The sequence below is a fragment of the Aedes aegypti genome, chromosome 3 (genome assembly GCF_002204515.2).
Source record: "Aedes aegypti strain LVP_AGWG chromosome 3, AaegL5.0 Primary Assembly, whole genome shotgun sequence".
Taxonomy (NCBI): domain Eukaryota; kingdom Metazoa; phylum Arthropoda; class Insecta; order Diptera; family Culicidae; genus Aedes; species Aedes aegypti.
The window spans coordinates 157,930,983-157,946,177 of NC_035109.1; the positions used below are offsets into that span (position 1 = coordinate 157,930,983).

Genomic DNA, 15,195 nt, shown 5'->3' on the forward strand with positions numbered 1-15,195 from the left:
CATGATGAAGTATGGGGAGGTGTTTTCAATACAGTCCGAGCGTTGGAAACACTACTTTGCCGGAATACCTAACGGAGTTCGAGTGCTTCAGATGCGAATAAAGCACCCTATCCCGTCGTTTCTCACGATAGCCAATGAGGTCTGCTACGTGGAACACCCGAACCAAATCAGGACCTGTCGGCGGTGCTCCAAGCCAGCGCATCCTAACCAAAGATGTTTGGAGGTGTCTTCAACTGGACGCGAACCTGTAACAGCAGCACCAGTAATCGCTTCAACAACCGAACAAATTTTCAACCAGGCGGATTTTCCGCCGATTAGCAGTGAGCAATCGACCCCATCTTCCCCTGATGCGAGTGATCCATTTGCAAAAATATTGGCAAAAGGCAAACGTGCGCTTACTGAACTGGACAACAAAACACCTATAGAACAACAGAGCTCAAGTGAAGGCGACGACGACAATGACGATGACAACGACGGGAACGGCAGCTCATCTTCTCCATGCGAGAACAACGATGGCACAAACAAGAGACGGCTGTCAACGAAACGCGGGAAGGAGAAAAAGAAGTTGTGTGCTATTCAGGGATCACAGAGTAGCTGTAATTTCAGTTTGTCAAATAAATGATAATTATTATCAAGGATAATCGGCCCCGTAAAGCCTTCGGGCGTTTGGGCCTGCCAAATAAATAATTAAAAAAAAAGGATTTCCTAGAGGGATTCCATCTGGGGTTCATTCAGAGAGAGTTCCTCCAGAAATTACAGCAGATATTATTTTGAGGATTACAGCATGGGTTCTTATAGGGATTTTATCAGGAGTCCCTCCAGGGTTTTTTTAGGAGTTCCTTCAGAGATTTCACCTGGAATTTCTCTAATGGTTCCATCAGGGATTACATCAGGAGTTCTTTCAATGATTTCACCATAAGTTTATCTAGAGATTTCATCAGAAGTTTTTCAACAGATTTCATTGGGAGTTTTTCCATCAGAAGTTCTTCCGTGGATCCCATGGATTCCCACCCTCATGGGATTCCATCATGAATACCTTCTGGGATTCCATCAGAAGTTCTGTTAGCGATACTATAAGGAATTCTTCTAAAAGTTCCTTCAGAAATTCCTCTAGGGTTATTCTGAGTTCCATCAGGCTATTTACTACGGATTCCTCCCGGGATTTGTCAAGGGATTCTATCAAAATTTGCTTCCAGGGGTTTCTCTATGGAAATCCATCAGATTTTCTTCTTGGGATTTTACAGTTTTGCTAGGCATATTATCAGGAATCCCTCAACCGATTTCATGAGGAGTTCCTATAGGGATCCCGTCAGGAGTTCCTTCAGAGATTCCATAAGGAGTTCCTCCAGGGACTACATCATAAGTTCTTCTAGGGATTCCATAAGAAGTTTCTTCAGGGATTTTATCGAGAGTGCTTCTTGGGATTTTATTAGGAGTTCCTCCACGGTTTTAATTAAGAGTTTCTTCAAAGAATCTACCAGGAATTTCTACAGGAATTTTATCAAGAGTTTTTCTAATGATTCCATCAGGGAGTACATCAGAAGTTTCTTCAGGGATTTCATCAGGAGTTCTTGGGAAATTCTGCAGGGATTCCATCAGAAGTTCTTCCATGAATTCCATTGGAAATACTTCTCAGATTTTATTAGTCCTCCTGGGATTCCATCATGAATACCTTCTGGGAATTCCATCAGAAGTTCTTTCAGGGATTCTATCAGAAATTCTTCTAAAGGTTCCTTCAGGAATTCCTATAGGATTATTCTGAGTTCCAAGAGGGAATTCTCCAGAAATTAATCAAGGAATGCCTTCCGAAATTCCTCAAGGAATTAATTTGAGGATATATCTTCAAGGATTCTCGAAGATTATCAGGAATTCTTCCAAGGAATTTACCAGAAATTTATGATAAGCATTTCATCACTGGAAGCACTCAAAACATTCTTTCCGGATTTTCTTCAAGGATTCCTCGCAGAATTCATCAAGGTATTCCTCCCGGAAATCTTCAAGGGATTCCCTAGGACTTTTTCAGGATATTTATCGCGAAATATCTCCAAGAATTATAGAAGGTTCCAAGGAATTCCTGTAGTGATTTTACCAATAATTTCTTATTAGGATTCCACCAGTATATCATCCAGTGACTCTATCAGGATTTCCTCCTGATTTAAAACGGGCATTCCTTCAGGAATTTCTCTGAGAATTTTACCAGAGGTGCCTCTGTGGATTTAATCTGGGTTCACCCTGGTAGTTCTCCAGGAGTTCCATCAGGAAAACCTCCAAATCTCAGAGGGAATTCTTTCAGAAACTGCACCAATATTTTTCCGGTGATTTTACAAAATTTTCAAAAAATCCTCTACAGATTCTTCCAAAATATTCTGGAAAACATTCTCCAAGGATTTCATCAAGATGAACTAAAAAGATCCCATCCCAATTTCTCATGGGGTTTGGTCACAATTTCCTTTAAAGATTTCATCAGTTATTCTTTCAGAGCCTTAACCAGTATTTTCTCTTATTAATTTATTAGTTAATTAAACCAATTCGAGAAAGAAGGTTTTTGAGAAATTTCACCAGGAGTTCTTCTAGGATAACTGGAAATATCACAAAAGTTTCGCTAGAATTTCCACCAGTAAAAATCTACCAGAGTTTCACCAGAAGTTCTACCTTAAAATACTTCGAAGGTTTTACTAGGATTTTTTCAGGGTTACCAGAAATTCCTTACGGAATAAACTGATATTTACTCAGAGGATTAAACAATTAAAGAAACACCTGAAAGATTTGTTTTGGAATTTTTTTGAAAATATCCATGGAGCAATTGCTTGAGAAATTCATGGAGGTGGTTTGAGGTGCTTTGAAAAATCACCGGAGAAATTCACAAAGAATTCCCTGGGGAAAGTCCTGAAGATATCCCTGAAAGAACTTTTAAAGCAATCCCTGAAGAAGTTCCTTGAGGATTCTGTAAGTTAATTCTTGAATTCTTGAAAAATTCCTTCGATAAAGGTACCCAGGGATACAAACAAGAATCTTTGAAGGAAACAAGAGGTGGAATTCATTAATTATTAATTATTTTCCTAGAAGAATACCGGAAGAGTAGTATTTGATCCTTTGTTCGCGTTGCTTGCTCCTGCGGGGGCGGGTGATGCGGACAGGATCAATCGTGTTGCGCATCGCTCGCGCGGCACGATAGTATATAAGAGTCGCGGATCGCATGATTAGTGTTAGTAGTGTTTGATCCTTTGGTCGCGTTGCTTGCTCCTGCGAGGGCGAACGATGAACACTTGTTCGGCATACAATTCATTTATCGAATAATATCGCGAATCCGGTCAGGCGTGAATATATCAAGGATCGCATCATCAACTAAAGATGATTCCCAGATCCTTACCTTATCCCACTAACCCAATATCCTTTCCATGACAACTATGGAGATGCAGAAGATTCTTCGGTCTCTAAAATCAATGGTTGTCTAACTAACATTCCTTCCCTTCCCCGATGACCGTAAGGACGTGGCCGGCGCCGTTATTGACTTCTAAAGTATGAGCTCTCGATTTGTGCACATTGAAGAATGGTAAGCTAATCCCAAGCCCCATTCACTAAACCCCTGTGCAACTTCGATTGCTCTGGTCAATCATGGAGTAGCAACTACGAATTGTACGGTCATTTATGCTCATGCTCATGCTCATGCTATTTCCTAGAAGAATACCGGAAGATGACCTGGGGAAACTTCTCAAAAAATTGCAAGCGGAATCTTTAAAGAAATGTGTAGGCAGTTTTGATGAATTCATTTGAAGTATTTCTCGTGGAATCTCTGATGGCTTCCTGGTAGAATCCTAGAAAGAATTCTCGGTGGAATCTCTAGAGGAACTCCTGGATGAATCCTTGGAGAAATCCTGGGTAGAATCATTATAAGAGTTCCTGGAGTAAATCTTTGCTTGTATTTCTGTAGGAATTTTCGAAGGAGTTTCTAGTGAAAGTCAGTAACGGATTTTCTGGAGGAATCACTAGGGAAATCGCTAGAAGAATCAGAGAAAGTTGTTTGATAGGAGATTCCTGAGGGTAATTGTTGGTGGAATTTTTATCGAAATTCGTTTATTAATTTCTTTGAATGGATTTCTTGAGCAATTTCAAAAAGAATTCCTGGTGAAATCACAGGAAAAAAATCGTGATATAATCTGTTTTAAAATTCCGGAAGTTTCGCTGCAGGAGTTTTTAAATTAATCTCTGGAGGATATTTTGGTAGAATTTTTGAAGGAAGCATTGGATAAATCACTGAAGAAATCCCTCGGGAAGATTTTGTATAAATCCCTGGCAAAATCTGTAGAAACAATAATAAAAAGAATCGCTGAAGAATTTCCTGGTGGAATTTCTGGAGCAACTCCTTGTGGAATTTGAGGTGGAAGTTCTGAAAAAAAAACTCCTGGAGAAATCCTTGGGGAAATTTTTGGTGATGAATTTCTTGAGGAATCCCTTAAAAAGTATCTGAAAGAATGCATGATGTGATTAATGGATAATGCGTGATGGAATCCTTATAACTAACTTCTGGAGAATTCCTGAAGGAATATTTGAAGAAATTGTCATAGCAATCTCTGGAGGAACTCATGGAGGCAGCCTTGGAGTAAGCTCTGAAAAATAACTGAACAAATTACTTGAAGATTCTTTTGGATTGATCTTTGAAGGTATCAGTGGAGAAAATCTTTAATAATTTGTAGAGGAACCTTGGATGAAATCTCTGGATAAATGCATGCCTGAAGGATTTTCCCCGGAGAAATTTCTGGTTAAATTCGTGGATAAATGTCTAGAGGAATTATTGATAAAATACCTGGTAGAATCCCAGGAAATTTTTTTTGAGGAATTTCCATGGATTCCTGAAAAAAAAAACTCAAAGTAGCATAATTAAATTATATTATATATTAAATTAATCAACTCATTACTCGTGGTAAAGATGAATAAACTAGGGGTGAAATTATTAAAAAAAAATCCACGTGCTTGGCTTGGATTCGAACCCAGGACTCTTGCTAGAAGAGCGCTTTACCATCTAAGCTACCGAGCCACTCAGAATAACAGGTATGGTTATGAATGTTGTTTATGTATCTTCAATAGATTATAAGTTACGCTTGTAGATCTGGTGGTCTGTTCCCCACAGAGTTCCTAGCTTACATAGAACATCAAGGCAATTTTCATATAGCTGATAGATTCCTTCACAAGCTTTTATCACAGGTATCATTTTGGTTTATTTGAAATCTTTCTTCAAAATTTCATGAAAATTAAATTTCTAGGCAGATAATATACGGTATCATTCAACGTACCCCCGGCCCTTTGCGCATAAATGGAGGTTTCAGTGTAATTCTAGCATCCCTTCGAGTTGAAATACAAAGCACCATAGGGGCCATCGAACGAACAACGGTTTGAATCCCCGTTTCGCTCTCTCGTCTCATACATAAATTGCTTTTTGGTTTTGGAAATTTTGCAGATCGCACATGTGATACGGGAGATTCGCCATTTCCAACAGACGCCGTACAAAATCGATCACATACCGAAAGTTACATCCTACCTCCTGGATACATCGTTGCTGCTGGACGACGACGAATTGTACCAAAAGTCGCTGCAGATCGAACCGCGCAGTTCGCGTCTCAGTGCACCCAATACGGCGAATGTTTAAATTTTACAATATTCTGCACCACTAGCAAAAACAGAAAAAGGGGGGATGGAGGTGGACTTTGCTTTGTGCTTCCAAGCTTTAGACATTGGACACTGAATCCATCCAGAAACGAGAGCAAACGAGAGAAAAATGGACAATGCAACATGACATATTTATTTTGAAGTGAAGTGAATTTGAGTGACAAGTGGCTAGGCTGTTGTAATAAATGTTTGAAGTGGGTGGAAATTTTGGAAGAGGGACCTTGGAGAGGAACATCGTGTGGCAGCATCATCAAATCATCAAACAAATGGAAAGCGTTCCCAAAGCTTCTAATAAGGTAAGTACATTTGGCGCTTAATTACTATTACAGTGGAAAATACTGTATTTTGAAGTAAGTAAGTTTTATATGTTAAGTACATACTTCTCCAGCTCCTTACGTCGAATTGTATTCTTTGCCAATTTACAACAAGCTCAAAGATTCTCTACGTTCCGGGATGTAGAGAAAACTGTTATTCTGAAAAGACCTTCGATAATACCCGTCACGAGTTTTATTTAGTTATGCCTTCTAATGACACAACAATTTTTGACATACATAGTTTGGGAAAACTCTGAACGAACAGCACGCTTGTTGAGAACCCACCAATTTTTTTTTCAACCGTTGGTGTTGATGTCGGTAAAAGCTTAAAAAAATTAAGGTATTGATTGTAGATCACTTATCAAACGATGCCTTTATGCCAAATACTCCCAAATAATCATGAAGTATAATATGCTTAAGACACCTTAATTTAGTTTTATACAATTAGAATGAAAGTGTTTCTATGATGCAGTAAAAATAGTTGTTATAAATAAACAATTTTATGAAAATCGATACCCGCAAACATTTTTCAGCTTCCTACCTGGAAAATAATTTCATCCAACAACAGGAAGCCATTCCCACATCCTCCACTTACTCAAGCTCGTAAGCACCGGTGGCTTTTAATAATAGCTTAACAGATATTAACATCCTCCGAGGACATTAAAATTAACGTTCTCTTCGAGAAAGCACATTGCACCACCGAGAACACCGGTTGAAAGCAAACCGGGAATGATGAGAGCTGTGTTTTCGTAACCTGCAGCAAGTATAAATGCAACGAGCATCCAATGGGTGTACCGTTGAGCTGCTCATTAGGAGTCACGAAAACAGGAACGCAAGAATAAAGACCATGGGGTAGGTAAGCACTCATACGTTGCAGAGAGGGCGAGACCTTGTTTCCACAACATCAAGTAGATATGGTGGAAACAGTTGGTCGCAAACGTTTCACTTAGAGATGGGGGAAAAATGTATCCATAGCTGCTGGTGCAGTTTGCTTATCCCACGATGTACAGAAGAATAGCTGGAATAAATTCGTGGTCATAATTTTGAATCTAAGAAATCTCAAGTTCTACAATCATCCCTCTGCAGTCAATGACAAAAGTTAGTAACCAAATCTTGTTTTTACATGCAAAATGCCCATAAGGGTGATTCAAAATTTAAAAATGTTTGAAAATCCAATCTTCCATATATTTCTTACCATCCTTACCATAAAAAATAGTGTTCTGTGAAATTTTCAGCTTTGTAGGTGGTGATTTAAAAGGGTCCCAAAGACAATGTAGGTTTATTTGGAAATTATTATGGAGAAATTTTGAGAAATGTTCCAAACACGCTAGTACTGTAATGTAAGAACAAACCTATTTTCCCATAGTAAAAAGTCACTCTTCCAGGAATACCTGCCTTGATACCTTGGTCGCTACAGTGTAGCGACGCCATTGCCGGGCGTATTGTAGAGCTCCATCTTCGTCGGTCTTGGGCGAAACTTCTCCAGTTGCCCGAACGTTTAGGGTCGCCAGGTCCTCTTCCACTGCGTACAGCCAGCGTATTCGTGATTTTCCCCGAAGCCGCCGACCTCTACCTGGTTTCCTGCCTAGTATTATTTTTGCAATTTTTTCTTCCGACATTCGCACTGAGTGACCAGCCCACTGAAATCTGTCGTATTTTACACGCTTGATAATATTCGCATCTTTGTACACTTGATACAACTCGTGATTCATGCGTCTGCGCCACACACCATTTTCGAGTTTCCCACCGAGTATTGTCCGCAGCACTTTACGCTCGAAAACATCGAGAGCTTTCCGGTCTGACTCTTTCAACGTCCACGCTTCGTGCACCACCGGAAGAATCAATGTTTTATACAGGGCGAAATTTTGTTCCCGTTTGCAAGCTGCGGGTCCTAAACTAGTTACGTAGTCCGTAAAAGGCCCTATTCGCAGTCGCAACACGTCTTTTCACTTCACGGGAAACATCGTTGTCACATGACGCAAGTGTTCCAAGGTAAACAAATTCATCAACAACTTCAAACACATCCCCATCAAATACTACCTCAGCACCTACACCAGCAAGCCTGATTCTATCTCTATCTGCAACCGTGTACTTCGTTATGGTAGAATTAATGATCAGGCCTTTCCTCACTGTCTCCCTTTTCAGAGGCACGAAGGCCTCTTCCACTAACCGCCGATCGATTCCAATTAGGTCTATATCGTCCGCAAAACCAAGGAGCATGTGCAACCTTGTAAAAAAGTGCCATTTCTCTGCACGTGAGATCTCCTAATAGCACTCTCGAGTGCAATATTGAACAGTAAACTCGAAAATGCGGGTCCCTGCTTCAACGTCACGAACGAGGTTGACACCTCGTCTGCGATCCGAACACTTGATTTCGAACTATTCAGCGCAGCACGTATCAGCCTAATTAGTTTTGCCGGAAAACCATGTTCAGACATTATCTGCCACAGCTCATTTCCTTTCACTGAGTCGTACGCCGGCTTGAAATCAATAAACATATGGTGAGTCCGCAAGTTATACTCCCAGAATTTATCTAGGATCATTCGCAAGCTAAACATCTGGTCCGTTGTCGAATGGCCCTCACCAAAACCAGCTTGGTATTCACCGACAAAGGACCCCTCTAGCGGTCTCAGTCTATTAAACAAGATGCGCGACAGAATTTTGTACGCCGAATTCAGCAGGATAATTCCTCAGTAATTGGAACACTCCAGTCTGTGCCCTTTCTTGAAGATTGGACGTATGAGGCCATCCAACCAGCCGGTGGGCAATTCTTCGGCCTGCCATACCTTCAGAAGTCCACCGAGTGTTCGACTGATAAAGCTTCTCACTTCCGTGCTTGAGAAGCTCGACCGGGATCTCGTCCTTCCCAGCAGACTTACAGTTTTTCAGCTCACTGATAGCCTTTTTAACCTCTCCTATGGTCGGTGAGTCCACATCTTGATCGTCATCATCAATTTCATCCTGTTTCCCTCTACATTCCCATTTTCACCGTTCAACACCGCCGTTTCATCACTCAGCAAATTCCCTTCTCGATCTTTGCACATGGCAGGCACTGGTACGGTTTTGTGCCGCGCACCATTGACCGTTCCATAGAATCTTCGCATATCATTCCGGTTCATGCTTTCTTGAGCTTCAGCTACCACACTTTCTTCGTGCTAACTTTTCTTTCTGCGGTGAATTCACTTTTCTTTGGCTCTCGCTGCCTTGTATCGCTCTCTGTTCTGTCGGGTACCGGCCATAAGCATATGGCTTCTATGGACATTCTTCATGTCTGTCACTCTTCATCGAACCAATCGTTTCATCGTCGTCGTTGACCAGTGTCAATCACTTCCCGCGCCGTTGTTTTCACAGCTTCGTTGACAGGATCCCACATTCTGTCGACATCTCCAGCAATGTTGATTCTTCCCAAACTGCTCGTCTAGCTGCTGGTGGTACTGTGCAGCTACCCCATCAGTCGATAATCGTTATATATTGAAGTGCAGCGTTCTGTTTGTTGTGGAACTCGTGACGCCGAATAACCGCGCCCGAATTTTAGCTACAACGAGATAATGATTCGAGTCGATATTAGGGCCTCGGAAGGTTCTGACATCCATGACATCTGAGAAATGTCGCCCATCAACCAGCACGTGGTTGGAAGCAGGCTTCGCCACTCGGGTGTCGACAGGTGTGTTTGCGGATATTCTTTCGTGCGAAGTATGTACTGCCGATTGCCATCCCTCTAGCAGCAGCAAAGGTTACTAGCCACATGCCATTATCATTGGTAACAGAATGGAGGCTTTCCGTTCTAATGACGGGTTGGAAGAAATCTTCTTTACCGATTTGCGCATTGGCGTCGCCGGTGACTATCTTGACATCTTGTTTTGGGCACTCTCCGTAGGCCTTATCCAGGCTCTCATTGAAATCATCCTTCATGTCATCGGACTTATCGTTCGTTGGCCCATATATGCTGATCAGGCTTTTTTTTTTTTTTTTTGAATGAAGTGTTGGCGATGGGATCCATCGCTCGGAATTCACGTTCTCCGGTTCTCGGCCAGCGTATTTCCTGAATAGCTGCCACGTTCACGCCAACATTCCGTAGTTCACGAGCCAGGAGCCCAACACGCGCGGGTTCATGCAAAGTTCTCACGTTCCAAGATCCAACTTTCCAATCGTTGCTCTACTTTTGCCTTTCTTGGTTGGTGAAGAGTCTTCGGTAGGCCACCTAACCAGGGTTGCGTTACCTACATCGGGCTAGAGGGGCTGCCTCCTCGGTGCTGACACGATACAGCATTGTCCGCTTGTTCTTTACATGATGACCACGGACATAGCCTTCACAACCATCCACCTTTATCAGGGCTTTGGACCTGTAGCTCTGGATCTCAATAGTTTCAAGTTCTTTCGGATATGCTACTATGTTGAGCCGTCATGCGCTAGCGGTATTCTCTAGGAATTGTTGCAGTGAATTACTTTTAGACAATTTCTACAAGGATAACTCAAGTTATTTCTCTAGAGATTTCTCCAGAGTTTACTCCCAGGAATCGTTCACAGATACATACAAAGATATCCTCGGGTAGTCCTCTCGATATTCTTCCATGAGTTATTCCTAAGACTCGTTCCAGGCATTTTATCAGGGATTTCTTCAGGATCTCCTCCAGGTGATCTACAACTAATGAATTCCCCAAGAATTTCATCCAGAAATTCTCCCAGATTAACCACCAGGAAAATTGCTACGTGATTTCTGAAAGGATCTCCCCAGATCCTACAGGGATTGCCCAAACATTTCTTTCTGAGGCTCCAAAAAATCATCTAGGGATTCCTCGAAGAGTTCCTCTTGGAATTCTTCCAGAGTTTCTACCATGAATTCCTGCAGGAATTTCATCAGAAATTGTCCCAACCATCTCTCCAGGGATTACGTTAGGAAAATGTCTACAAAAATTTCTTCAGTAAAATCTATACATTAATTGCTTTTAGATGATCCGTTCATGGATTGCACCTGGAATTTCTACAGAAATTTCTCTATGGATTCCTCCAAGGATAATTCCAGGGATTTCTTCAGAAAATTCTCTAAATCTCTTTCCCGGGATTTCTCTAGAGACTCTACCAGCAAAATCTTTACCGTTATTCTTTCTGGGATACCTGCAAGGATTCTCCAGGGGTTCCTACAGAGATGCCTCCAGGAGTCCTTTAGTAATTAACTTAGATAATCCTTCCTGCATGAGCTTCTCTAGAGATTACTATAGGAAAAACAGGAATTCCTAGACGTTTTTCTTCAGCTCTTTCTTTAGGAATCCTTCAGAGGATTGCTCCTGAAAATATCTAATGATTTAGTCTAGAAATTGTTCCATGGAGAAGCTTGTAGAGAATCGTTTGTATATTTTGATGAAATATGTTTTTAATATACACAGTTTTTATTAAAAAAAAAGTCGTTGGAAAAATAAAGACTTCGTAACCGAAAAGCATATTCTATGTTTCAGGGATTTTTTTTTTCAAGAATACCTCCATTGACACCTTCAAGAATTGCTCCAGGGTTTTTTTTCCAGGAATTCTTCTAAAGATAGCTCTAGATTTTTGAAGAGCATCCTCAATGGATTGCTTCAGGAATCCCTCCAAAATCATATCCAGGGATTTTTCAAAAAATTTCTTCAGGAAAGGAATTCTTGAAGAAATATCTAGAAAAAAAATCGCGGTGGAAACCCTGGAGGACTTCTTATTCTTTTTGATGAAATCCCTAGAGGAATTCAGGGAAAAATCTCTGTAGGAATTTGTTAGAGGAATCCTCGGAGGATTTTAGGTGACCCAGAACGAATCTCTGGAGAAATTTCATGGGGGATCCTTGAAGGATTTCCTGGAAAAAATATTAAACTAATTCATGTATTGATTTTCTTGGGAGAATCTCCGGTAGTATTCCTGGAGCGATCTCTTGAGAAAATCTCAGGAATAATTCGTAGAGGAATTTCGAGAGGACTACCTGAAGAATTTATGAAGAAATATCTAAAGAAATCCATTAAGAAATTGTCGTAGTGAAACCTGGAGAATGATTTGAAGACATCTGTGCAAAAGTCCCTAGAGAGATTTTCCCAAAAGAATCATTAGAGGCGTTTCAAAGTCATTGGTCATTTATTATCCTACATGCATAATGTGTTTTTTTTTTGTAGCGCCGCTCCAAGAGACCGCTGAAGTCTTCTTTTAGCACGAACATGTTTGCTTCCAGAAGTTAGGAAAAGTCAGAAAATTTCAGTGTTTCTTTTCATTACAAAGTTACAGCTGCTTTACCGTGCCGATTGGCCTAAAATGACCCCAATGCATAAGTGTTACGGTCAGCCTCCTGGACCTCCCTGATTGTAAGTACGATGGCTTAAGCGCCATTCCCGCCCCGAGGGAGACCATCTACTAAGTGAAGGTTTGCCCAAGCGTTGAGACCTTTCAAACGTCTGTATACGAAACGTCTATATGCGAAATGTCACCTCCGTGAATAGGTGTCCTGCAACGGTTCGAAATTATTCTTGATTAAGCTATACCCATGTTAAAGTCATTATTACGACATTAGAAAACCATTGAGGGCAGATAATAATTTTGGCAATTATTTACTCAAATTACTCCTGAGTCACTACACTTTTCTATTTAATTTTGGGGGAGGGATTATTAGAGAATGTTTAAAACTACTAATTGAAGTTTAACACTTCACTTTTTGCAAAAAAATAAATACTATTGCGGTTCTTTTGAAAATTTTCCCGTCCTGCGGTAGCCGCCAAGTTCTACCGCAGGCTTAGAAATCATTGTATCATTGAACGAAATCATACAATCAAAGTATGCTAGTAGAGTCCAAAGCGTTAGAAAATACCAAAAAACAACGGTCATTAACGTGGTTTCCAGGGCATCATCGCAGCCGATCGATGATGCTTTGTGCAAATCAGTAATGTGATAACTGCGGTAGCTTTCTGTTCAGCCATAAAACGGAAAGTTATCTATAAAATTGCAATAAAATCACTAATAAGGCGAGCAAATACCTTATACCGCCTTATTAGTGATTTAAGTATTTTATTTTTTTGCAAAAAGTGAAGTGTTAAACTTCAATTAGTAGTTGTACTCCTGTGTGCAACGGTGATGCTTTCGTTTGCCGTTACTTCAAAAACTCCAAGGCGGAATTTTGGTTAGTTGTCTTCAAGTATCTTTTCTATAAGAATGCTAAGAGACGTTAAATCCTAAGCTCAATTATTTTTCTATAGTCACGATATAATGAATAAGGCTGCAGCTCTTACATAATTGTGAATTCATTTGAATTACACTCTAATGGCTATTCGGGAGTTTTCCTCTACGTTGTTCTTGCGCCAGACCGGTAAACCAAATGTTTATAATTCGATTAGGGGCGTTTGTTGGCATGGCCGCGATTACTTCTCGTTGACACGGATACATACACCGACTGCATCCAAGGAAGGAACTCGCAGCTGTTCTTCTCGTTCCAGTTGCAAAACCGTATAAGTTAATGCTTGCAATGAGTAACTATTAATTCAACGGCTACCCTTGGTGCAGAACGATGCCATGGTAGCTACATATGAACGTAACGGTTAGCTCTACAAGCTGGCGGACGCTGAAACACCGACAGAGCTTGGCAACAATTCCATTCTAGGGTATGCAAAACGATGAACAGTCCAGTCTGCCTGCTTGTATGACGGTACAGACCGCGACCACTAGCTATTTCAACGTAATAATCGCAGAAATGAAGTGTTCTGTAACTACAACATCGTGAGAGTGTAACACAAGGTAGCGCGTATGATTCAAATTTGTCTCTATGAAACGCCTACTTGTGTAACATTTTAAGTGTGGAATATGTACTTTTAGGAGTTTCCATATGTTGCGGTGTAGGGGGGCTGGGGGCTGGGGTCAAGAAGGACACCTTAAGATATAAAGGTTCAAATCATGGTTGATAAGCACAATTTTTGAAGATTATTCCAGTGTAGGGGCAAGCTCAGCTCTTGTTCTAAATGATGTTATTGATAGATTTCAAAAATATAAGAAACACATAATGATTTGAGATTTTTGAAAATGTCTCTTCTTATGAGGTTTTTAAACGAGGCACGGGGCAAGAGTGCCACTCGTATGGGGCAAGAAGACCACCAGAGCAAAATGCCACAAATTTTGTATATTATTATTTCCCCGCCTAAAGGATAAATTGTAGAGTAAGTAAAGATAAAAACTGAGGGATAAAAGTTGACTTATAGTTAAAAAGTAATTTTACGAAATTAATTTAGTTTTCATCTTATTTGACTGTAACAATAATAGTAAACATTTTCATAAACCATTTTGAATGTCCAAGATGGTTTATTTTTATTTTATTTAGTAGGAAACATTGATTGAATGCAATATTAAACAAGAAAAATAAAAGTTCATTTGATTTTATATGAGAAAATTGCGGTGTCCCTCTTGCCCCATAAGACATACTGTTGTTATATATGTAATATTTAATGTCAAAAGGATTTTTTCGAAAAAAAATTCCTCACAGTCATATTAAACAATTGAAAATCATCAATACTGTGCGGAAAAATCAATATGTTTTGTATTTGTTGGGAGTCAAACCTTGTTTTCCAGTCTTACATTCTTATAATATTTCGCATATTTTGCGTTGGTGAGTTAAAGACATTTTTCTAATTTTTTGTACTAAACATTTTTAACTGTAATATTTACACAACCATAAATTAGTACTCAATTTATACTTATCCTGCGTTAAATTTCAAAAATTTGATTTGAACTACGTGAAATTAGAGGTGGCACTCTTGCCCCGGGTGTCCTTCTTGCCCCATGTCCCCCTATGTGGCATAGAACGTGAAGTTCATAATTGTTTCAAAAATTTATGGACTACTTTGGTGTCTTATGCTTTGGTCTATTATCCTCAATTAGGCTACATTTATAAATATATAGGGCCTTCCTTAGCCGAGTGGGTATAGTCCGCGGCTACAAAGCAAAGCCATGCTGAAGGTGTCTGGATTCGATTCCCGCTCGGTCCAGGATCTTTCCGTAATGGAAATTTTCTTGACTTCCATTGGCATAGACTATCATTGTACTTGCCACACGATGTACGAATGCGAAAATGGCAACTTTGGCAAAGAAATCTCTTAGTTAATAACTGTGGAAGTGCTAATTGATCACTAAGCTGACAAGCAGGCTCCTCCAATTTGTTTACACTCTTGTTCTTATCTATATTCACTAGTAATCACTTATGAACTTTTGATATAAACTTCTC

General features: G+C 40.2%; 1 protein-coding gene across 6 annotated transcripts in view; it reads left to right on the forward strand.

The window, feature by feature from the left end:
• LOC5574550 (ras-specific guanine nucleotide-releasing factor 2) overlaps positions 1–15,195 on the forward strand; it is a 714,561-nt gene that overhangs the window by 292,894 nt on the left and 406,472 nt on the right. For all 6 annotated transcript variants that reach the window (XM_021850760.1, XM_021850761.1, XM_021850764.1 and 3 more), the window contains one exon: positions 5,456–5,960. In XM_021850760.1, the coding sequence (XP_021706452.1) occupies positions 5,456–5,644 (189 nt within the window). In that variant the 3' untranslated portion in view covers positions 5,645–5,960. The remainder of the gene's footprint in view (positions 1–5,455; positions 5,961–15,195) is intronic.